Source organism: Mandrillus leucophaeus, unplaced genomic scaffold (assembly GCF_000951045.1).
Source record: "Mandrillus leucophaeus isolate KB7577 unplaced genomic scaffold, Mleu.le_1.0 Scaffold1025, whole genome shotgun sequence".
Classification (NCBI taxonomy): Eukaryota; Metazoa; Chordata; class Mammalia; order Primates; family Cercopithecidae; genus Mandrillus; species Mandrillus leucophaeus.
Window position 1 is genome coordinate 435,687 of NW_012098377.1, and position 25,545 is coordinate 461,231.

Below are 25,545 nucleotides of genomic sequence, written 5' to 3' on the forward strand. Positions count from 1 at the left end.
GCCTATTCATTCCACGAGTTTGCTGCACGCATCAGTCTGGGTTATTTGGTTGCCAGCAACAGAAGAGGACTCTGAGTAACTTAGGCAGAAAAGATATTTATTAGAAGGCTTCGGGGTATGATACAAATAACAGGTAACTGAGTTCTGATTCTGGGCTCTCTGTTGTAGCAAGGGGCAAGCAGGGCACCAGGGGAGGAGAAGGGTGACTCCCAACAGGAAATCAGGGTTTTGACTACCTGAAAACAAATTGTTGGCACACTGCGTGACCGGAGACTAGTCACTTAATCTCTCTTTGCCCCTGTTTTCCCATCTGGATGATCTGAAACTGCCCTCTCTCCTTCATTTATATCTCCAGCTTGCTTTTTGCTGAGAAAGCTTCCTGCGCTGGAAGATGGCACCCTTCCCCATCCAGACACCTTGGGAATGAATTATGAGGGAGCCAGGTGAGTGAGCATTTATGCCGTCCCCCTGCAGCCCACCCACTGAGGAGGCCAAGCCTCCATCTGGATGCTCTGGGGCACATGACTCATTCTCATGAGGTGGTCATCCTGATCATTCCTTTTCCATGAAACCAGCATGTCCTCTGCCCCCTGCCTGCTGAACATGCTGATGAAAATCTGGATGGCGTTATGGGCCTCTTCCTGGCTATGGTTTGGCCATCTTCTTTAATTGGGAGGCTCCTAGCTGGAATCTGCCTTCCTAGAGCCCCTAAAGCTACCAACCCTGAGACCCTGCCACTACCCCGCATTTGGCCTTTAACATGTACATCAACAGGCTCAGGCCCTGTGCTGAACACATGGGATGCAGAGGTGGTTGAGGGGGGTGAGGATGCTCCAAAGTCGGAAGTTGGTGGGGGAGGCAGGTGCATAAACAGCTAACTATAGCAGCAGAACAAAGTAAGAGACAAAGGGACATATGAACCAGGTGTGTGGGGGAGCCCAGAAGTGGGAGGACGCAGTTCTTCCTGAGAGATCAGGGAGTGCTCCGTGGGAGACGTACCGCCTGAGTCGCACCTTAGAGAATGAGTAAGATTTGACAAAAGGGGAAAAGGATCTTCCAGGCTGAGGGAACAGCACAAACAGGGCTCGAAAGGAGGAATGGACAGGTTCAATTCAGCAAATAAAAATGTCAGGTGGGGTTGGAGCTTTAAGAGGGTGGTAAGAGCCCCACATTGATAGTGAGGGGTGTTAATGGGGTACCAGGAGCACAAAGCCCAGAATAGAAGGCATGTCTGCCTGGGCTTGGCTCAGCCTCACACCCAGGAATCCTGGCTTCAGCATCCTAGTTCCCCCTTGCTCTTCACCTATCTTGGAAGCAGGCTCAGGCTCCCTGACTGGCTCAGCAAACCAGCCAGCTGTTTCTCTACATAAGTCCTGGGCAAAGCTGGGACCTCATGTAAGGAGACTCCAGGATGTCTCCTAATAGCATCCCCCATCCCCCGCTCCACCCCCCAGGCAGAGGGGCGGTGCCTCTATTAGAACTTCACCCAGCCCACAGCAGCATCTGTTCTATGTCTTCTGCACTGGCCGTGAGCTTCTGGAAAATGGGGGTGGGTGGTCTAGGCTGGGTCTCCAGCACCCAGCACTGGTGGCGTAGCTGCACGACACATTACCTTCACACGTACGAACGAGCCAAGGAAGGTGATGGCTTTCGAGTTACAATGGGCTTAGAGTCCAACCACCTTATTTTCATAAGTGAGGCCTCAGACCCAGAGCACGGAAAGCGTTGCCCAAACCCACAAGCGTGATGGGAGGAGAGTGGAAACAGAGCGGTGTGGTTCATAGGAGCACTATTCACAAATAGCCAAAAGATGTAAACAACCCAAATGTTCAACTGATGAACAGATAAATAAAACATCGTCCATCCTACAGCAGAATATTATTCAGCCATGAAAAGGAATCCATGAAAAGGAATGAAGTACTGATGCATGCTACGGACTTGGATGAACCTAGAAAACATTATGCTAAGTGCAAGAAGCCAAACACAAAAGGCTGCATATTTTATGATTCCATTTATATGAAATATCCAGAATAGGCAAACCCATAGATACAGAAAGCAGGTAAGCAGTTGCCAGGGGCTGGAGGGAGGAGGACAGGGAGTGACTTCTTAATGGGTACAGGATTTCCTTCTGGGGTGACAAAAATATTCTGGAAGCACATCATTATGATGGTTGCACAATGTTATGAATGTACTAAATGCCACTGGATTGTACTCTTTAAAATGGTCAAAATGTTGAATTTTATGCTATGGGAATTTTAGCACAGTGAAAAGAGTAGTTTCAGACCAGATCGGATGCTACCAGCTGGGTCTAAAGTCCATTCCTTAAACATAAGCTGCTGCTGCCCCACTTCCTGTTACAGACCTACCCAGCCAGACCAGGTGTGAGAGAGCCAGCATCACTCTCAGTGCAGGGAAGCCACAGGGAAGCCGTATGATCAAGTGGAAGAGGGCTTCCCCCGCCCCCGGGAGGCAGGATTTCTGGCTTCTAGGCTGCTTCTTGCCCACGTGCCTCTGCTGAGGCCTAGCCCCCATCTGCTGCTCCATCCCACTGACCAGCCTACTTCTGATTGCACCAGATGTTCCATACATCTTGGGTCTCCATGCCTCACTTTTGCTATTTGCTCTACCCAAGAAATCCTTTTCCCAACCCCTCATTCACCTAAAAACATATTTTAAAAAACAGCTCCTGGCCGGGCACGGTGGCTCACACCTGTAATCCCAGCACTTTGGGAGGCCAAGGCAAGCAGGATCACCTGAGGTCAGCAGTTTGAGACCAGCCTGAGTAATATGGTGAAACCTCGTCTCTGTTAAAAATACAAAAATTAGCTGGGCGTGGTGGCGGGCACCTGTAATCCCAGCTACTGGGAGGCTGAGGCCGGAGAGTCACTTGAACCGGGGAGGCGGAGGTTGCAGTGAGCTGAGATAGCGTCACTGCACTCCACCAGCCTGGGCAACAGAGTGAGACTCCATCTCAAAAATTAATTAATTAATTAAATTTAAAAACCATTAAAACCAGCTCCTGTGTCCCCTTTGGAGAAGACTTCCTCTTCCCCTTGCCCCTCCCCACAAATGAGCAGAGCCTTCCCCAAGGTGCTCACATGCATACATCGATTAAAGCAGGCATCAGGGTACGGTCGTGTCTGCATATCTGTCTCCCTGAGAAGACTGGGAGCCTGCAAGGAGGGACCTGGATTATTCATCACTGTATTCCTAGGGCAGCTCCAGGCCTTGCTCACAGGAGGTACTGAGCACATGCCTGTTGAATGTGACGATGGCTTTGGGAAGCTGCTTTCACTCTGGGACATCCTCCATCAGTGAAGCGGGGGCAGGCTGGGTGATTTCCAAGTCCCTTCATCCCTAGTGTTCTCTGGGTATAAGGGAAGCAGTGGTGGGGGCAGCCCAGCAAGTGGCTGCTGTTGTCACAGGCTGGTTTTCTGTTCCTCTTGCCTGGCTGATAGAAGTGGGGAAGGAGAGAGCAGGAGCCGTAGCAATCCAATAAAATCAGCTATTTCTGCTCTTGGTGGGGAGGGAGGAAGGCAGCGCCCAGAGACTGGGTTCCCCATCCAGCCTGAATGGGCCATCTATTTTCTTTGGAAAGCTAATTAAACCCTCCTCTGGACAGCCTGGACATGCAGGCTTTGGCTGGTGTTGCCTGGAGTCCTTCGACTACAGGGAAGAGCAGCAGGCTCTTGCTCCATTTTCCCCTGCAGTCAAGAGGTGCTACTCGTTCTGCTTTTCTGGTTATGAAATTAGTCATTTTCTAGGAAGCTTATTTATAGAGTCCACTGCACACATGCAGCACTGAGCTATTCTGAACACAGCTTGGGGCCTGAGAGGCTTAAGGTGTGAAAGCAGGTGTGAGTCACACATGGGTCCCCTTCCAGAGGTATCTGGATACTGTGCCTTTCTGTACCCAGCCAGGGGTCAGCCCTCATGGTGCTGCCGTCCAGCTGGGTGCTCTTTAGGGTAAGGAAAGAACAAGTTTAGGATTGGAGGTTTAGGGGTGGGTGCTCTCAAACACAATCCCTATGGCCGCTCTCAAACACAATCCCTGTGGCCGCCACCAACTCAATATAAAATGTGGGGCAAGTCAGACTCCATCCTCTGCCTCAGTTTCTCCTCTGTAAAATGAGAGGCCTTCCAAGTCTGTGATTCTCTGACTTCTGTGGACAATAGCTATGGAGGAGAGCTCCCAGCTACTTAGCAAAGACCCATCCACAAAGCAGCTCAGATGATGGCTGTGTTTGAGGCTCCTAATGTTTTCTCAAGAACATCAGGTCAACATTTAGTTATTCCATAAGTGTTTGTTTATTGAACATTCTGCTACGAACCAGGCACTGTGCGAGGCTTTGAAGATATGATGGTAAATAAAACAGAAATAGTGGACTCTGCCTTCATGAAAGCTACAGTCTAATGATGAAGACAGGTGTTGAATAATGGCATAAATTACAGTGACATTTCTAACTGTGTCAAGTGCCTACCATGAGTAAAAAGTACTAAGAGGTAGAGCTAGAGAACCTCTCTAGGTAGTAGGTAGAGAGAAAAACATGTGAAAGGCACTGTGAGGAAAGAGCCTTCCCAGTGTGGCTGGAGTGCAAAGGTCAAGGAGGAGAGGGACATGGGGTGAGGCTGGAGGGATCAACAGGGACCAGACCACCCAACATCTAGTGAACTATGCCAAAGGATTTTTCTCTTTGTTCTAAGTACAATAAGGATGCCATGAAAATATTTTTTCAAGAAAGGTTGTGTGATAAACATGGAGTTTTGAGGAATTGATTCTGGCTCCTCTCTTCTGGGGAAGAGTTCTCCATGCCACTTTCCATTGCCTGGAGCAGAGGGGACTTCCACATCCAGTTGTGCAGGTTGTAAACTGCACAGATTTTCTATGCCATAAGCATTGGAGCCATGTGGAGAATGTTTTGGAGGCCAGCCTGAGTGGATGCCAGCAACCAGTTAAAATACTGCCACAGCAATCTAGGCAAGAGATAATAGTGACTGGGACCAAGATGGGGCGGGAGAAAGATGAAGGGACTCCAGAGACATTTAAAGAAAGCGCTTAAAGTTACCTTGAAGGAAGTGACCTCTCTGCAGGAGTGCTGGGGGGCTCTAGCTCAGAGACCCTGGCAATTGGGTTGAGGAAAAAATAAAATAATATAATGCCAGTTGAAAAAGAAGATATCAGAGAGAGAAGGGACACCCTGAACCTGGCCTTTCTGCCCTTAATTATTTAAAATCTGGAGTTAGGCATGAAACAGGCCCCAGGGCCAGTCTAAGAAGCAGGATAGCAGGACTCAGGGGCAGAGAGGCAGCTGAGCCTCTGAAATTCCTGGAAGTATGCTAGCAAGGCTATGTCAAGGGTTCTTTTGGTTGCCAGTTTCAGAAATCACATCCCACTGGCATAAGCTAAAATGTGGAGATTTATTGGAAGGATCCATGGCCATCTTGTGGTCTGGACGGACATATTGTCCAAGACTCAGTACAAATGGGAACAGCGCGGCTCTCAGGCCCTTATCAGCAGATGTTTGCAGGTCTTCTCTCCGGGGCACTCTGGCTTTCATGATTCAGCCAAACAAAGTGCACCAGAATGCATTTTCAACGTGCAAGGGAGAAGATCTGATTGACCCAGCCTGGTTTGTGTGTCCAGCCTTGAATCAGTCATCAGCTACTGCCAAGGGTCAGAGACATGAAAGGCAGACAAGGCCACTAGAGCCCACGCGGCATTTCAGGCCATTCCCAGGGTAGAACCCCTGTGAGCCAAGTGGTTGCTCTCAAGATATATCTAAAGATGCTTCATGGGGTCTGGCTGATCTCCAGCAACCTTTTTCCAGCTTACCAGGTAAAGGAGAAAAACTAGACCCCCATACTGTCCTATAAGGTGCCCTGATAGGCTAGAAAGAGGGTTCTCTGATTTCAGGAAGGAAACATTTAGACTATACAAAACATGTATGTAACTACTTTTTGTAGCTATTTCTGGAGAAGAGTTCTGCATGCCACTTTTCACTGCCTGGGGCAGAGGCGACTTGCACATCTTGGAGAGCTGGACACAGGATTGTGGGTTACTCAGAGCCCTCTTCTTGTCCACCCATGGTTCAAAACCACTGGAACTAGGACACAGAATGGCACAGCAGCGAGAGCATGAGCCCGGAGTCCTAAGCCATAATTTCAAACTCCTCTCTATTCTGTTGAGCTGTGTGACCTTGGGCAAGTTACTTAACCTCTCTGAGCCTGTTTAGTGATCCCTCATTCATGAGGTCATAGTGAGGATTTAATGTGGTAAAGTTTGCAAAGTGCTTGTATATAGTAAATCCTCCTTCTATGGTAGAGATGATGATGGTGATGATGATGATGATGGTTGTGATGATACTGCTGCCACTGATTCCACAAGGAAGACACATGCAAAATTCTGCCCCTGCCTCTGCAGCTTGACCCGTCAATAGGCTGGTATTTTCCTCAGGTCCCTTTGATGGGGTGGAGTTATCCAAAGGGATACAGAATACAGGAGAGGGAGGCTTCTTATCTTTGCTCAAGGTTTTTGGCTTGATCCTGGCTCAACAGCGTCATCTCACCTTTTCCATCCTGCTGCAGGAGTGAGAGAGAGAACCACGCTGCTGATGACTCCGAGGGAGGAGCCCTGGACATGTGCTGCAGTGAGAGGCTACCGGGTAAGTCTTCCCAGCACCCAGGTCCTCCCAGGCCTCAGGGCGGAGAGAGAATACCCCAGCTGATGCTGGGGCTGGAGTAAAGCCTAGCTAGCTGTGAACTTGAGTGAGAAAACCCATGCGGCTGCTCCATAGCTCTTCGTTTAAATGGGGACTTGTTTTTCTAATCCCTGATGCCTTCTGACCTGTTACCATTTGGAGCTGCTCTAGGCTCACAGGGAGGGAAGAGCAGGCCACTGAGGGTGTGCTAGGAAGTGAAGAGAAGGATGAAGAGCTGGGGAGTCCGGGGCTCCTAGGGAATGACCACTGACCATTCAGTGCTGGGCTGACTTCAAGAGGTAAGGATAGGAAACAAAACCTGAAGGCAGCATGAGCCAAGGATGGGGTGGGGGATGTGGAGAACTACCTGACCTCCCTGTTGAGAAGCCTGGCTCGAGGGTGAAACTGTGCTGCTTGAGTCCAGTTGACCACACTTGCAGGGAGCCAGGCCATTGCAGCCACCATGGAGACATTACCAAGGCACTCTTGTCCACAGGGTGGCAGCTTGTCCCAGTTGTAGCCCCATGACCCACGCCGTGATAAATAGCCTCAGAAGGAAGAAAAAGAAGGTGGGGGGGAGAGTTTCACATTTTTTAATAAGTTTTTATTGTTCTTTTCCTTCGTATAACAAAAGGTTAACTGTCAAAATATTAGAAAATAAATACAAATAGAAAAAAGAAAAATCACCATAATCCTGTAACATAGCATGTATTTTTATATCTCTCCTTCCAAACATTTTGTTAGAAGACACGTCTTTTGGGCCGGGCACAGTGGCTCACACCTGTAATCCCAGTACTTTGGGAGGCCGAGGCGGGCAGATCACAAGGTCAGGAGATCAAGACCATCCTGGCTAACACGGTGAAACCCTGTCTGTGCTAAAAATACAAAAAAATTAGCCGAGCGTGGTGGCGGGCACCTGTAGTCACAGCTACTCGGCAGGCTGAGGCGGGAGAATGGCGTGAACCCGGGAGGCGGAGCTTGCAGTGAGCCAAGATCACGCCACTGCACTCCAGCCTGGGCAACAGAGCGAGACTCCATCTCAAAAAAACAAAAAAAAAAAAAGAAGAGGAAAAGTCTTTTGAACTCTTAACTTTGAAATCTCAAACCTGTAGCTTGTCAGAGACCTCATGATTGGCAAGGAACCTTAGAATGGAGTCTTCATGTGACACTCTTTAAGACAGACACTGGAAACAATCAGGTATGAGTCTAAAGCGATGACTCTTCAAAATAAGTGGTATTTTATTCATACCACACACTCAGTGCCCCGGCTCCTGAGGAAGCCCTTTGGTGCAGTTCATACCTTAACCAGTAGGGGGTGCCATTGCTCAAAACACTTCAGACAGCCTGTTGAGATAGTCTACGACGGACGCCATCTGTCTTGAAGAGGAGAATTCTCTGAAAAGATGTGAGAACTGCCTGAATATCTGAATGGCTGTCTTGTGGAAGGAGCAGCAGATCTATTCTGTGTATCTTAGGATGACGTAAGCCCAAGGCATTGAAATTAAAGACAGGCGTGTTGGCCCATAGACACAGAACTCTCTGTCCAGTCATAGAACTCGATAATTCCAGAAGGAGAAATGAGTGTTCTGTCACAGGAGGCATTCAAGTACTGGATAGATAGACAGTGGAGAGGAAATTTCCACAATGGGTGGGAGGTCCAGATGACATCAGAAGTTCCCTTCAACTATTAAACGGTTCTGTGATTCAGATATGAGTCATAGAATTCGGAGATGACGCTACAATCAGGGATGGCCCCACTGGCTAGAAGAAATCTGCAGAAAATAGGACAGGATGAGCAGGAGTTCAGAGAGTAGCACGGTGTGGAGGACGAAAGAGCATGGGGTTTGACGTTTGAGTCTGCCTGTTCTGCTTCAGGCTATGTGTTTATGCACGAGTCGCTTAACCTTGCTGGAGCTCCAGTCCCTCAACTGTGAATAGAAACAATAGCAATATGAATATTTATCCTCACAAGGGTCCTGGGGGAATAAATAAATTTTACCAGTCAGTCATTCACTCAAGTATTTATGAGCACCTGCTGGGTCTCAGGGTCTGTAATAGGTGCTAGAGATATAGTGGTAAATAAAACAGACATAGTCCCTTCCCTAAGGAAAGTTCATGGACAAGTTTGGCTCTGAGCTGCTTCTGCAAAATGGGATGAAGCCACAGCAGAGAGGCTTGCAGTAATAAGCATAATATGTTAATCCCAATGTTCTCTCCCATTTCTCCCCGAAAACCAGCAACCAGTGTAGAATAGAAGAGTATTGGTCATGTAATATCCTAGGAAATCAGTGTCATTTGCTACCCCCATCTTACAGATGAGAGGACTAAGGCCCAGGGAGCTTAGGCAGTCCGTTCAAGGTCACTTAGCTGGTAGAGGGAGGATTCACTCCAGGCAGTCTCTCTCAGTAGCCCATGTCCTCACCACTACCTTGTTCTGCCTCTGTTGTCCCCATGGAACTACTGTCATCTTCTGGCAACCTGTGGACTGAGGCAGAAAGAGTTAAGGTGTGTTTGTGCCAGATAGGAGTTTGGAGGAGATAGACAGTGTCACTGTGCCTGTCCCCATCTGTGTGCTTCCTCTGGGAAGTCCTGCTTGCAGAGGCTGAGCAAGTTGTGTGACCCTCTAGACTCCCATGATGCCGTCCTCATAGGGGATTGCAGTAATTTGCCGCCTCCATGGGGCCATGAGCTCTCTGAAGGCAAGCGCCTCTCTGTTTCATCTCTGCATCCTTCATGTCCAGCATGTATTCCCTCATTTCTTCATTCTGTCACTACTGATTGAGCACCTACATGTGCTAGACACTGTTGTAAGCATTAGAGATTAAATAGAAATCCAAAATGAAAAAATGGCCCACCCTCCCAGGACAGGATTATGTGCTGGTCAAGAGCAGGGACTCCAGACCTCAGCTTGGCCCCACCACTTACCAGTGGGATGATCATGGACAAGCTACTGAATCCTTCTGGGCCTCCCATTCACAATATAGCAAGAACAATATTCACTGCTGTGTCGAGTTGTTAGAGGATTCAGTGAATTAACAGAAAGTTTAGCACAGTGCCTGGCATGTAGCAAATGCTGTACAGACATTTGCTATTAAGGCAAAAATAGACAACAAATAAGTAAGTCATGCCACATAGTTTGGCTAATAGTGGTAAGTGCTGTGAAGACAATTAAAGCCATGAAGAGAGGGATGGGAAAAAACTGGGGGATGGTTTGGCACTGTGAATAGGGTAAATTCATATTGTGAATTTGTGGAATTCTACTCTACACCACAGCCTGGTGTAGAGTAAAATTCCACAAATGTTTGCAAAGGACACTGACCTGTACTGCAACTTGGACATAAAAGGAAATGGGGGTTTGTAGGCCAAGGGAGTTGGAGTGTTAGGCCTTTAGAAGGAGCCCATGAGCACTACAGGCAATTGCATAATGATGGTATAAAAATCCAGCCCTCAAGAACTGTCTCCCCTCCTGGCTGTCTTGCCCAGAGGTGAGGCAGAGTGAGGGCCAGCCATGCCTAGTGGCTCATTCGTTCCCACACCCACCTCCGGATAGGGGCAACATGGCCAACATTCCCAGCCACCGTGGTCATCCAGATCTGAGCCAACACGGGGCAGGTCATACAGTTCCCTCAGAGCTTTCTGGTGTGGAAACATCCTCAGCATCACCAACACCCCCTGGCACCCCCTGCCACCCCCTGCCACAATGCCCAGGGCCAGGCATGCTGCCTCACAGCCCCTGGGACACCTCACAGTGTGCTCGCACCCTCGTGTTTGTGCTCACTTGTCACAGCCGCATGCTCCCCGATGCACATGCATGTACCCACGCAGTCACCCAGACACGTGGCCTCCCTCTGTCTCACACAGCCCTGCAGGGGCGGACGCACACCTCCAGGCTCACACACCTGCATGCTTTCCTCTTGCACACTCACCTCTCTCAGCTCCATCCCTCCATCCCGCGGCTTCCGCTCTGCATGCTTCCTGGAGATGTGCTTGCTCTCTCGTTCCCTCCTTAGGTGTCTTTCTCTCTCTCCCACAACTGTACCCCTTCTTCACACACACTCAAAAATGACTAGGCAGACTCCTTTTCTCCCTCTCCATTCTCTATCCTCTTCCCAGGCTCTCAGTCATGCCCAGCTCCCAGGTACTATGGGGGCACTGAGTGTCTACCCCACTGCCTTCTGCACCCCCATGCACATACACATGCATATGCATGTGTGTTTCTCCTCCCTCGTGCACACACCCTTTTTCATGTGGTCACCCTCCTTTTCTCTTTCACTCTTCCTTTCTTGCTCACTTCGTTTGCTCATAGTCACCCAAACACTTTGGTGCATTCAAACTCACACTCTCCCTTCTTCTATGTGTAGGTGTTCACATTTGCAAGACACCAGGCGGTACTGCTAATGCTGGGGCCTCCACTCCTTCCCCAACCAGCACCAGTACAGGCCTAGCCCAGTATAGTCCTAGCTCCCAGCAGTTGCCGTGGAGGTACAAGGTAGAAGGAGATAAAGCAATAGTGGGTGCCAGTGGGGGCCAGCACATGGAATACAGCAATATCGCCAGGCATTGCTCTCAGCATCTTCATCATGCAGACTCGTGGGCAGGCCTGCAGGGACCAAGGTCAGACTACCAATAAAGACCCTCACAGTATACCACCGCTGCTCAGTCCTGCACTGCAAAGGCCGTCGCTTGCATGCATGCGTGTGGGCAGGCCAGTCTGTATGTCCAAGCTTGGTCCACACTCCACCCCTAATAGCTACCCCTTGGCCACCCCTCCAACCTGAAGATGCATAAGCAGGAGACTGTCTACCCTCACAGGGATGTACCTGAGCAAGAGACCCGTGCAGGCTTCAAGCCATTTGGGCAGGAAATCCTGAAGTCCTAGTAGTTAGAGTATAGCCTGGAAAGGGGAACATGGACACCAGATGGTAAGAGACTCTAGCTGAGTATATATCCTGAGCTCTGTGGACTTCTCTGCTTATGGGGAGTGATATGGACAGAAGAGATGGGGCACAGGGCCCAGGTCTAAGGACAACACTGCTCTTGGAAACAGAGTACTCCTGGAGCCTTTCTGCGGGCGGCTGGCTGGAGCCGTGACAATCCCTACCAACCTGAGATTTCAGTGTGTCGTGATTAGCTGGCTTTATGCATGGTCATGAGTATGCTGATGGCCTGAGTAGGCCATTGCACCTTTGGTAGGAACAGCTGGCCTCTTGGGCTGGTGATTCTGAGACCTACTCTCTACCTTAGATCCTGATGTCTGCAAACCTGTCCCCAATCCAGCCCTAGGCACTCTGCTCTGTATCATTGTGGGTATTCAGTGGACCCTCCCTTCAGGCCGAGGACAAGGTCTAGGTCTCAGCAAGAAGCCACTGCCCATCTCGAGTGCCAGTTTTTAAAGTAAAGGAGCAGGAGGCCTGAATCAAGGAAAGCTTTGTCACCCTAATCCTGCAGCACCTATCTGTGACCAGCAGGAAGGAACAAGTCATAGTGTGCATAGCCTTCCTACCATGCCACAGATAAGGTCTTGCACCAGTAGCCAACAAGGTCAGTTGAAAAGGCAGCCTGATTCTTTTATCCACTCAAATTTATTGAGCACCTACTCCATGTTCCATGCTTGCCAGACACTAGTGATACAGTGCCAAGACAGACAGGGTCCCTGCTCCTAAAGTGTTTAGGGTGCCATGGAAGGGTACAGCCATTATGCAACCCTATCTTGGTGGGTCAGGGAAGGCTTCCTCTAAGAAGTGACCTAGAACATGAATAGGGTCTTGGTTCATGTCTTCAGGAACCTGCTGTGTCAAGCATTTTAAGGAGCGGGTTTACCTCATAATGGGCCTCATCCCTGATCAGCTAGCCCGTTTTCACAAAGCCCCCCAGAGTGGTGCTTAGTACTGGTTCAAGCTGGTCTGTGAGCAGGTGCAGGAGCTCAAATGGACAAACTTCAAGAAGATGGACCTGGTTGTAGTAGTACTAAGATATCACCGGTAGCTGTCAACACTCAGTGGTAGAGGTTCTGTTGATTTTTATTTCTTTGTTGAATTGATGGTTCTGTTTTCATTCAAGACTTTGAATGCATTTAGAGATATTTATTGTCATTGATAGTACAATGAGTTTTTTACTTGAGTCTTCAGAATGGATAAAGTAAAATGAAACACCATTTGGATGTGCAAAGAACACTAATTGGGCAGTATTCTGTAACAATGCCATTGTATTGAGAAAGGAAGTACCATCCCAGATACCCACTGGTCAGCAAAAGTGAGGCTAACTATTCTCAGACACCAGGATGGAGCCCATCTAGTTAGGCCTTGGGGTGCTATGGCCAGGCAGACAGACCTGGGTTCAAATCCCGGCTCTACTGTTGACCAACAGCATGATCTGAGGTGAATTATCTAACTGCTGTGAGTTCCAGATTCCTCACTCTAAAATAAGGGTAGTAATATGATGAGATCTTCACAGAGATTTTGTGAGGATCAAATGAGTTCATGGACATAAAGTGCTTATTACACAGTGCTCTATAAATGGTAGCTAATAGTGACGGTGATGATTGTTCCAGGATATGGAATGTGAACAGAAAAAAACCTTTGCATCAGGCCGGGTGCGGTGGCTCAAGCCTGTAATCCCCGCACTTTGGGAGGCCGAGACGGGTGGATCACGAGGTCAGGAGATCGAGACCATCCTGGCTAACACAGTGAAACCCGTCTCTACTAAAAAAATACAAAAAACTAGCCGGGCGAGGTGGCGGGCACCTGTAGTCCCAGCTACTCAGGAGGCTGAGGCAGGAGAATGGCATAAACCCGGGAGGTAGAGCTTGCAGTGAGCTGAGATCTGGCCACTGCACTCCAGCCTGGGCGACAGAGCCAGATTCCGTCTCAAAAAAAAAAAAAAACACCTTTGTTTCTTTGTGTTCCTGTGCCCAGGGCTTGGGCCTCAGGTCCAGGCCAGTTCTACAGCAGTGGAGTGGGGAAGTGTAGCCGGTGGTCCTTTCTTGACTCCCCATCACAGGTCTGAGACCTCACTGAACCAGCACAGCCACAGGCAGGAGTGCTTTCTGCTTGCATAGTCAAGGGGCCAGGGTTGGTGGGGAGAATGATCCTCCATTTTCCTTAACCAGGATAGAAACAGTTCTCATATTCTAGGGAGTTGCCTGGATGTATGATGACACTTAAAGACAGTCTTTGCAACTGAAAGAAGGAATGCATCTGGTCCAGTCCCCTGCATCTTCAAAGGTTGATGCCAAAGCCCTTTTAGACAAATGAGCATCATACTCCTAAGATATGCAGTGACAGATGCCATTACCTTTCTCTTTGGTCTGGCTCAGAGACAAATCACCCCAGCTCTCAGAAAATTCTTTATATCTGGGGGAAAAAAAAACAAAAAAGAAAAAAAACTCATCCTTCCATTTAAGCTCATTTCTTCATTTCAGATCTCAGCATCTGTTTTGGTTGTCTATTGCTGCCTGACTATCTCAAAACGTAGTGGCTTGAAACAACAACCATTTTATTTGCTCATGACTTGGAGGGTCATGCAGAGTTTAGATGGGTGGTTCTTCCATTCCGTGTGGCATCAGCTGGGGTCACTCATTCAGCTGTACACCCCTCGTTCTGTGCTGGGATAGAATGTCCGAGAAAGTTTTTATTATACATCTGGCACCTCAGTGCTCCTACCTTGGGCTTCCTCACAGCATGATGGTCTCGTGGTAGTTGGACTTCTTATGTGATTATCCAGAAGGAGCACTCTAAGAGGGGCAAAAAAAAAGAAGGCCCAGCTCCAGAAGTTACACAGGGTCACTTCACTACATTTTGTTGATCAAAGCCAGTCACAGGGTCAGCCTAGATCCAAGGGATGGGAAGTAAATGCCACCTCTGGATAGGAGGAGTGCAGAGAGTCTGTGGCCATCCTTCATCCACCTGAACTTCCTCTTTATAAGCTTTCACATCCCTCCTAACACTAGCTTCTTCCGCTCCTAAAGCTTCCTACCCTCGGCCTTCATCTCATGTCTCATTCTTTTCCCCAACCTTGCATTATGTGAGCTACTGACCCTTTGTTGCTTAAATCTTTGGCTCTTTTGCTCTTCTCTTTTCTTTGGCTCTCCTCCCTGCCACTTCAAAGAGCACAACTGTGTGCAGTCCCACCCCTAACATCTGTAAGGCTGTATATGTTATGTCTGGATAGCTAACTGTTCGGAAGCAAGCTGATAAGCTTTGAAAGGAAATATGTTGTCCTTCCACCCTGACAAATACTCATTTGTAAGGAGTTTAAAAGCCTGGTTCAAATGGAGAATTCTGAGTTCTGCACCAAAATATGGGGTCTAGGGAAAGCCAGTCTCCAGTCCACCCCGGCTCTGTCCAGCACCATAAGGACACTCATGAGCACTTGGGTAGATGGGTACCCCAGCCCACACATCTGAGCTCCAAACACACCTCCTGCAAACAGTCACCTTAGCCAGTTCTAGGAATACACACAGCACGGTGTACTCTCATAAAGCAGTCAGAAAAGAGGGCCACCAGGTCCAGGAATCAGGCTGAGGACCGTTTGACCAGGGAATCTTGTGGGGGGGGGCGGGTGCGGAGTTTGAATATGTGGCCTTACAGGGGGACTGTCCCTTTGGTTCCCTGGACTCCTGTGAGGAGGAGCATACGTGGTGGAAGATTGGAGCAGGGCCCTTCAAAGTGTGAGATCAGGACGAGGGGCATTTTTCTGGGTGTAAGGACAGTGCTGAGTGTGTCTGCCCTTGTATTGGGCATTGCCTTTCACTGATGGACTTGGACGAGCCCCTGTACTGCTCCATCTGTCTCATGAGGCATTTCCACTGTGAAATGAGAAGCAATGTTTTTCATGGAAGTTACAAGAATTCAGTGAGACAATGGATGTGAATGGGGGTTTGTAAACCATAAAGTCTTATTCACAGCTCATTTTTTTACGGTTTCTTATTGTTGGATTCAGAAGCCCTGGATGTGAATGAATTTGGACTCTGCCCCTTTTGAGCTTGGATCTTGCTTGAATCACTTTACATTTCTAAACTTTAGAATTTCACACACACACATATGAAAATGATGCGTGGGACAGGTGGGGATGTTTATTAGGACCTTGGTGCTATTTCTTTTTAATTCCAAGTCGTTAAAACCTGAAGGATGGGCTGGGTGCAGTGGCTCTGTAATCCCAGCATTTGGGGAGGCTGAGATGGGTGGGTCACATGAGGTCAGGAGTTCAAGACCAGCCTGGCCAACATGGTGAAACCCTGTCTCTACTAAAAATACAAAAACTAGCCAGGCATGGTGGCTTGTGCCTGTAATCCCAGCTACTCAGGAGGCTGAGGCACAAGAATTGCTTGAACCCGGGAAGCAGAGGTTGCAGTGAGCAGAGATCATGCCACCGCACTCCAGCCTGGGTGACAGAGTAAGAATCTGTCTCACAAAAAAAAAAGAAAGAAAGAACGTGAAGGATGTAAGGTACCAGGAAGAGTTATCAGCAAAGAGGGAACAAGGCTGTCTGAACCAGACATAAGCCAGATGTCAGCTGGGGTAATGTTGCCTTTTAAAATACAGATGACAAGCCTGCCCAGAATTTCCCATTGCACACCATTTTCCTAAATAAGACAAGGCTTTGCATAGAGCATCCCTCTTCTGAGGACCAGTCACTAGCCTGCCCCCTCTCAGCCCTATTTGGGTTGTGCCTGACGTGACTATTAGATATTGGAAAAGATCATCTTTTTTTTTTTTTTTCCACTTTTTTTGATACAGAGTCTCACTCTGTCACCCAGGCTGGAGTGCAGTGGTGCGATCTTGGCTCACTGCAACCTCTGCCTCCTGGATTCAAGCAATTCTCCTGCCTCAGCCTCCCAAGTAGCTGGGATTACAGGCACACACCACCATGCGTGGCTAGTTTTTATATTTTTAGGAGAGACAGGGTTTCACCATGTTGGCCAGGCTGGTCTCGAACTCCTGGCCTTGTGATCTGCCCGCTTCAGCCTCCCAAAGTGCTGGGATTACAGGCATGAGCCACTGCGTCTGGCCCGAAGAAGACCATCTTTTTTCCCACATCCCTGTTGAACATCACCTAGCTTGAGACAAACCTTTATCAATCACAAGCAAGACCATTTGGAATTGTGCGTTAGTCCTCTACCCAGCCCAGTGCCACCCTCTGCCAGTCTTGAGTAGCTTCCCAGTGGGTCCTGGTATCCAGCAGCAGGGCAACCCCCAGCCTCTTAGGCCTGTCTCTCCTCAGTGGGAATGCAGCCTGCTATGAAAGTCCATATTACCTGAGGGAGGAATAAAACTGCTTGCATTAGTTATATTTTGCTACATAACAAATTACCCCCAAAACTTTGCAATTCAAAACAACATTTCTTATCCCCCACAGTTTCTAAGTCAGGAAACCAGGAATGACTTAGCCACATGGCCTAAGTCAGTCTGGCCTGATCTCTCACAACATCTCAAGATGTTGACCAGGGCTGCAATAATCCCAAAACTCGACTGTGGCTGAAGAATCCACTTCTAAGCCCACTCACAGGTGATTGGCAGACTCCAGTTCCTTGCAGCCTCTGGGCCAGAAGTCTCAGTACCTCACCATACAGGCCACTCCACAGGCTGCCTCAGCGGCCACACTGCAGGGCAGCTGGTTCCCCACAGAGTGAGTTATCCAAGAGAAAGCACACGAGGGAGCAAGAGTTGTGTCAAAGATGGAAGTCACAGTCTCTTAGGACCTAATCCTGAAAGTGACATGCCTTCACTTCTGCTGTGTGCTATTGGTCACGAAGACTCACCCTGGTACCACGTAGGAGGGACTGCACGCGGATGTGAAGACCAGGAGGCAGGGTTCACTGAGGGCCACCTTGGAGGCTGTCTGCCATATTACTTAAAAGTTGAATCCCTGTAGGCTGGGCATAGTGGCTCACGCCTGTAATCCCAGCACTTTGGAAGGCCGAGGCTGGCGGATCACGAGGTCAGGAGATCGAGACCATCCTGGCTAACATGGTGAAACGCCATCTCTACTAAAAAATACAAAAAAATTAGCCAGGCGTGGTGGCGGGCGCCTGTAGTCCCAGCTACTTGGGAGGCTGAGGCAGGAGAATGGCGTGAACCCGGGAGGCAGAGCTTGCAGTGAGCCGCACTCCAGCCTGGGTGACAGAGTGAGACTCTGTCTTTTTTTTAAAAAAAAAAAAAAAAAGAAAGATTGAATCCTTGTAATCCAAAGGGGCATAGTCTCAGGATATGCCTGCGTACAAAACGATGCACAAGGTAAAAGTGCCCCCACAACAAGAGAAAAATACGTCAAAAGGAAACCGACGCCTTTCTCAGTGAGGCAAGAGTATGGATGACTTGGTTTTTCTTTATGCTTTTATTGTAGGGGCAGGTCTTCATATTTTCTAAAATCATTAAGAAAAAATGATTGGCCACTCCAAAATAGTAACTAATCCTTGCCACGCAAGAGTGATAGCTGGTGAGAGAGGGGCCCTCTCAGTTGAGTCACCACCCTCTGGGTTGATTGGTTCAGCTTGGCAGGTGGAAACCTGGGGATGACCCAACCCCAGCGATCTTGATGGGGCTGGTTATTCTTGGAGACAGCCACCAAGACATAGAATTCCCCTCTCCCTGTAGAAAGTCAAGAAAATGACTCAGCGGTCATGTTGGTGAACCAGCTCAGAGGAGAGGAAATCCAGGGGTCTCCCTGACAGTTGGCTCTGCTGCAGCTCAGTCCATGAGTCTTTCTTCCTGCAGAGGTGTTGATTCCCAAACAGCCAGGATTTCTCTCTCTCCAGCTCTCCCAGTTCCAGGATGCAGACAGGATGAAGGCCCCTCAATTTCTGTTCATTGTTTCCCCCATTGGACCTTGGCTCAACTTCCAACTCAGTGGTTTTTGGATTTACTCCGAGAGGAAAAGGTGGTTCTCAAGAGTTTCTAGAGCATTGTCCATCATACTCCTCAGTGCATGGTCCTCTTATCTCCAGTGGGCCATAAAGGCTCTCTCTTTAGTTTTAGTCACTTATTTACTTTTATGTCCCACTGCTGTGCCCCCTCTCTCTGTAGTTAATGTGTTTAATATGTATTTTTTGTTGCTATGTGCCCTTGCAGAATGGGTGATGTTTTTTGTGTCTATATTTTTAATTGTGCATATTGTACTGTTAAATCTCATTCTTTTTACTCAACGCTGTGTTTCTAAGTTACCCCACGGTGCCGTGGTACTCTGATCCTTTGCTCCTAAGGGCTGCACAGCACTCCCCAACATGTCCCTGAACACTTGGCCCACCAGCTCCCCAGCCAGGGGCTTTCAGATGTCTGTACTTCCCAGCCCCCACCACGGGTAGCGCAAGAGAGAACATTGGCTTACATGCTCCCTTGGGGACTGTGTGAGGATTTCCTTGACATTTACATCCTAGAGCAGAACCACCAGTTTCCAGACTTTTCTGCTCCCCATACTGGTTCCAACAGAGGATCTGGAAGAAGCCAGACCAGAGAAAACCAGGAGAAGGTGTGGGTAGAGTCTGGGGAGGTAAGCAGGGGCCAGAGCATGGTGGTCCTTTGTTGTTAGCCATGGCAAGGGCAAATATTTTGGTCTTTATCCTAAGAACAAAGGGAAGCCATTGAATTAAACTAAAGCAGAGGTTCAGATTTATTTTTAAGTAACAGTGGATCTTTAGAGATAGAAGGACCCTAAAAGACCCCTAGTCCCACTCTTTGAATTTACAGGACACTTGCAAGGCCCCCTGAGGTAGTGAAATAGATGCCGAAGATCACACAGCCAGAGAGTCCAGGCCCCCTGACACCTTGAGAACGTGGTGTGAGCCTCCCAGGTTGCAAAGACCATCTGATGGTGGCAGCCTCTGGAGGCTTGGGATTTGCCCTGCTGTCCTGGGGGCACCTTGGACTGAAGAGTTCACGTCCTGTCACCTGGACATTCCTAGACCCCTGAGGGCATTTAACAGGACCCTTCAAAGAGCCCCAAGCCAGGACCCAACCTTCCACTGCCATGGGGCCTCAAGCCGTAGACCTTCCAGATATCCACAGGCAATCCCTGTTGAACTTCATGTGCTAGCTTAATGAGACAACTGAACTCTAGAGGCTTAAAGATGAGCATGGCAGTCCTGGTTTTGCCTCTTATTCTCTGGATCTCATCAGTTTTCTCATCTTTGAAATGAGAGGATGGAGCAAGATGCTCTCTTAAGTCTGTTTCTTCCTCCCCAAGCGTTTGTGCTTAAGTCTCAGGCACTGGGGACCTCTGGTATCTCACCGCCCCAGGGCCTCTGCTGTCAGCTCTTTTAGTTCTCAGCATGGGCAGCTGCTGGGGGAAGCAACACCCTCAGAGTTTCATTGACCCTTTTCACCCTCGTACTTGTGGGCCTCCACGCCAAAGAGGCACAAAGAACTGAGCCTTTGTTTGCAGCAACAAAGCTGTTTGCAATTTCAGATAGAACCATTTTATTATATCCCATCCAAAGAGGACTTGAGTTGTTTTGTTTTGAAAGCTTGTTAGCATTCTGGACTTAATTAGCTGGCAGAGACAAAGCTCCTCCACCCCCAGTCCATGCCCACTCCATCCACTGACCCCAGTTGCCAACCAGCAGCTTCAAAGCCCCTGGCCACCTCCAGGTGGGGCACCCATTGTACTCCCAAGGGGCTCACCTGGCAGATGAAAGGGAAATCCTAACTGCTACCTCTCCCTCACGCTCCCCTTTCCCCCACGCTCCCCTTTCCCCATAATCTCTAGATTCTGGCTACCATTTATTGAGTATTCACCATGTGCCAGGCAGCAGGCTAAGCATTTTGCATGCTTTAATTCATGGCATCATCTGAGTCCTGTGAGGCAAGTTTGTTTTTTAAGACGGAGTTTCGCTCTTGTCGCCCAGGCTGGAGTGCAGTGGCACACTCTCTGGCTCACCGCAAACTCTGCCTCCCAGGTTCAAATGATTCTCCTGCCTCAGCCTCCTGAGTAGCTGGGACTACAGATGCACACCACCACGCCTGACTAATTTTTGTATTTTTAGTAGAGACGGGGTTTTACCATCGAACTCCTGACCTCATGTGATCTGCCTGCCTCGACCTCCCAAAGTCCTGGGATTACAGGGTGAGCCACCATGCCTGGTGACTACACGGACTCTTCTAACCTAGCCTTACAGTCCTATAACATCACTTCTGCCACCTTCACTCCATCAGGGCAATCAGCCAGAGAGGGGACATAGATGCCACCTATTGATGGGAGAAATGGTGAAGAATTACGGACGTATTTTAAGACCACCGCAGGAGTTAAGTTACAGAGAGATTAAACAACTGGCCTAAGTCATATGTAGCTGATAAGTGGTGAGCACCCATGTTTTAGTCCAGAATCTTCTTATGTCACAATTTGATTCCTTTTCCCACCCCCATCCTGCCTGCCTGGAGAGTGTGGAGATGAACAAGACTTGGACCCTTCCTTCAGCCAGCTTACCATCCGAGATGGACTTGCTGCTGGCCCAAGCCCTTATCTTCCTACTTCCTCCTGTGGATCTCTTGGTCGTGTTGCTCACTGATCAGCAGGACTAACAGGGTGGAGGGGTTGCAGAGAGCCAGTACAAATTCCCAGAACTCCAAATCCACCATCTGTTTGTGTTTGCCTTTGCTGGGAGAAGCTAGAAATTTTTTCCACCAGGACTTCTCTCACTAGGAGTCCTATTGGTCAGTATCGAGGTTGAAACATAGAACATCTTGCAGGCAGGAGATAATCTTAGTGAAGGGCCAGGCATAGAACCGGTGCTTGGTTAGTGTTTGCCGTGTTTCAGGGACTCTGCTCTTCAGCAGCGTATACTCTAACACCTACTTTGCCTGCTACACACCTGCAAAAGGTAGCAGAAAATAGGGAGCCACCTTCAGCCTCTCCCAGTGAGTACAGAGACCACAGCAGTGCCCAGCGAGACCAGGCTCTTCCTCTCAGAGCCCATGGGAGTGCTGAGGGTGTGATATTGCAATGGCAGAAGTGGCTGATTGGGCCTGTTCCTTCTAGACTTTTCCACCACTCTGCCCTTCTCAGTTCCTCTAGCAGTACCTCCTTTGATTCTGGACCTATCCAAGCAAAACTTCAAAATAGGCCTGGTAGGCAAACCTGCTCCACGCATTCCCCTTGTGGGTTTCCAGACCTTTCTGTGGAATAAAAGAAAAGTCATAGACTGTGGAGACCCACGAACCTGGGTTCAAGTCCCAGTTTTGTCGCCACTTGGCTCTGTGATCCCAGGCAAGTCACTTAACCTCTCTGTGCCTCAGTGGCTCCCCATGCAAGACATGGGCAGTCATGTGAACCTGCAGCTCAGTTGTGAGTATTGAACAGCATAAGACTGACAATGTGCCTGGCTCCAAACTGGCAAGATAGGAGGATAAAGGAGGGCAAATCCTCCCTGTAGATTCATCTCTTCATAGGGGAGAGCTGTTGGGAAATTGCCCAAGGTCACCCCTACCACTCCTATATCCACCTCCATCCCCACAATGAGATAGGAGCAACAATCCTGTGAACAAGAAGTCAGTGTCTACTGGTGGCATTTTGGACACAGTGACAGGCCATGGAGCCCAGCATCATCACCCAGATGGTTGAGGGGTGGGAGTGCTGGAGACTTGTTAACAGTGATGTGGTGTGGGAGGCAGAATGCCTAGTCCTAGGCATGGGGAGTTAGTCTCATCTCGTGTGTGGCTAATAGGATGGGCTCTGGAAGCAGACTGCCTGGGTTCTAGTCTTAGTTTCTACCCATTTATTGGCAGACCTCGGCCAAGTAACTTAACATCTCTGTGCCTCAGTTTCCTCATGTGTAAAATGGAGGTAAGAGCAGTGCCTACCTTTTGGGATTGTTGTGAGGATTGAATGTGTTAATATATGTAAAGCACTTGGAGCAGCACCCAGCACACAGTAAGTCTTCAACATTCAGGCTCTGCCCTTGGCTGGCTGTGGACCTTGGGCAAGCCACTTCCCCTCTCTGGGCCTGTTTCTCCATCTGAGAAATTAATGGGCTGAACCAGATATCCCTCAGGGCCCACCAGGCTCTGACAGCCGGTAGTTCATGAAGTCCGGGCAGGTCTGAGTGTCATGTTCTTTTGGGTAGGGCTCCCTGTGGCTGCTGGCCACATTGGGAAGGGAAGAAAAGCTAACTGGGACAGAGCTTCCTTTCTCACGTAAACAGGAACAGGCTGAGCCAGCCTTCCACTCCAGTTCCGGTGGGCTGGCAGCCTGAGAGCTCAAAGAATGAGTCACTGACAGGAGCAGCCACAGTTCTGGAGCTCAGGCGGCACCAGCTCCAGGGCACAGAGTAGCTGCAGAGTTCAGTGGTGGGATTTGGGAGCCGGGTGACAGAAGAGGGATCATAATGTTTCCCTGTCCCTATGTGAAATCTGAAGGCCATTTGCCTGCATGCCTTACCCAGGATCCTACAGCTTTGGCCTGGGATACTGAGCTTTGCCTTCCAGGGCTTGTTTCCTTCCCTCCTTACCACATGTATACTTTGAGGATCCATCAGCTGGGGACCAGGCACAAAATCCGCACCATGGCCCCCATGCAGCTGATCAAGGTTCAAGGTTCTGCCCCGCACCCCTACCCCCACCCCAGACACAGGACCTCCCTGCCTTGCTGCAGTGACTCTTTACTGAGAAGCGGCATGGCAAAATGGAAACGTCACTTGATACTGGAGAGCCCTGGGTTTGAATCTCAGGTCTGCACTTACTTGGGCAAGACACTTAACTTCTCTAAGCCTTGATTTTTCTTGCCTGGAAAATCCCATCATCCTGTGCAAGAGGTGAGCCCATGAGGAGCCCGATGTTAAATCACTCGTCAGCGAGCTGCCTCTGAGTCAGGGTTTCATGCGTGGCAAAGCAGCTACCTCGCTGTGAACTATTGAAAAGCCAGCCCTTGACACAAGCAGCCGCCTCTCACTGACAAAACAGGGCTGATGATGATCATGTCTACCTCATAGGGCTGTCGAAAGAAGCAAATGCAATTGCGTGTGCAGAGGCACTTTGGGAACTGCGGAGAGCCAGCCCAGTGAGGTGGTATTATTCCCAGAACAAGACAGTGAGTGAAGGAGAGGGCAGGGAAAGGATAAGAGCTGACATCATCTCTAGGAGCAGAACAGAGTCCAAAAAAACAAACAGGCCTGGGACCACAGCGGTCCGTGCAAGTGGGGGCTGTTTCCTTCACTGCTGTATCCCCAGAGCCTAGCCGAGTGCTTGACAAAGTAGGCACCCAGTAAATACTTTTCTGAATTGCATGACATTGAATCTTCGTGTTCCCAGTGCTTGACGTATATCGGTGCTCAGTAAATGTGTGTTGGACTCATGCACAAATCGGCAGAGACTAAAACCAGAGTGGCAGGCTCCTAGCCCAGTTCTCCATCTTTGAAACTAACACCAATTTCCATCAGACACCCACTGCCCACCCCTGAGATCAGGGGCTCTTAACCTGAGGTCCATGCATCTCCCCAAAAATTAACGTGTAGAATATAGTGTGTGTTTGAAACATATCTTGCTGAATTAAAAAAAAGTCAGATTTCTACCCAGAAAAATACGAAATAAACTCTGCTCTGAAAGATGTACATCTACCAGGCGCCCCGTAAATAGCCATCAGTTGGATGTATCTGGTCCCCAGGGCTGCCAGGTGACCAGTAGTCTTAAAAAAATTGTAAGCCTCCCACTCTCTGAGATCCACATCTAGGGCCCTGTGAGCCTGCAATTTTTCCTACCACCTCCATATTGTGCAAGGCAGTTAACCTATCTTTCATATGCAAAAGTGATGATCACACATTATCCCGGGGACCTGCCTCCGGAGTGGCTGTTCTGCTGCTGGGTGGGTCTCGCAGAGCCACGCATACCCTGTCAATCTCTTACATCCCAGCGTATGCATTTAGATGTGACAGGTGGGAGTTGAAGCCTGAAACCTGAGAATCCTAACTAGGCTTCATGATATCAACTCAGAACTTTGATCTTTTTGAAAAAAATATTTTTCTCACTACAAATACGTGTGTGCATGTGTCTGTGTATGTATGCACACACATACATATTTATTAGAGGAAATGTAGGATATGTAAATAAAATCACCTCTAATTTCACCCTACCCCCAAAGAACCGGTGTTAATACCTGGCTTTAGTCTTCCCATTTACTGTGTACAACATTTATTAAGCATTTACTGTGTGCCAAGAGTTCACTGTTCCATGCTGTATGATCTCTAACTCATGTGAACCTCTAATCTCACGTCAGATATTTACTATCTTTTTACAGACATGTTTATACTTTCTTAATTTTTAAGGCCAGTGAGATTATACTGTTTTGTAACCTTGCCTTTCTTAGTCCATACCATCAGATTTCTTTTACCATGTTATCAAATATTCATCAGCAGAGTCATTTATAATGGCTGCATGATGTTTTATTGCAGACAAATTCCATGCTTCTCAGACTGGGGTGCATGTACCCCTGAGGGCAAAGCCACAGGGTAAATGTCACAGATCTTCCTGAAGCAAAATTTGTGATTCAGAGCTTTAGGAGAGGGAAATAAAACACATTATTTTCAAATCAAAACGAGTACAAATATATCGTAGTGTAGAATGCAGAACACCCATATGTCTTAATACAGGCCAGATGCGGTGGCTCACACCTGTAATCCCAGCACTTTGGGAGGCTTAGGCAGGCAGATCACCTGAGGTCAGGCATTCAAGACCAGCCTGGCCAACATGGTGAAACCCCATCTCTATTAAAATTACAAAAATTAGCCAGGTGCAGTGGCTCGTGCCTGTAGTTCCAGCTACTTGGGAGGCTGAGTCAGGAGAATCGCTTGAACCCAGGAGGTGGAAGTTGCAGTGAGCTGAGATCACGCCACTGCACTCCAGCCTGGGTGACAGAGCAAGACTCT

At 48.7% G+C, this 25,545-nt stretch overlaps 1 protein-coding gene across 2 annotated transcripts in view; it reads left to right on the forward strand.

Moving 5' to 3' along the window:
* Window positions 1-306: 306 nt before the first annotated feature.
* PTPN5 (protein tyrosine phosphatase, non-receptor type 5 (striatum-enriched)) overlaps window positions 307-25,545 on the forward strand; it is a 46,958-nt gene continuing 21,719 nt past the window's right edge. Inside the window, exons 1-2 of one of the 2 annotated variants that reach the window (XM_011977324.1) lie at window positions 307-443; window positions 6,586-6,662. In XM_011977324.1, the coding sequence (XP_011832714.1) occupies window positions 424-443; window positions 6,586-6,662 (97 nt within the window). In that variant the 5' untranslated portion in view covers window positions 307-423. The remainder of the gene's footprint in view (window positions 444-6,585; window positions 6,663-25,545) is intronic. The other variant, XM_011977314.1, reaches the window with a different exon arrangement.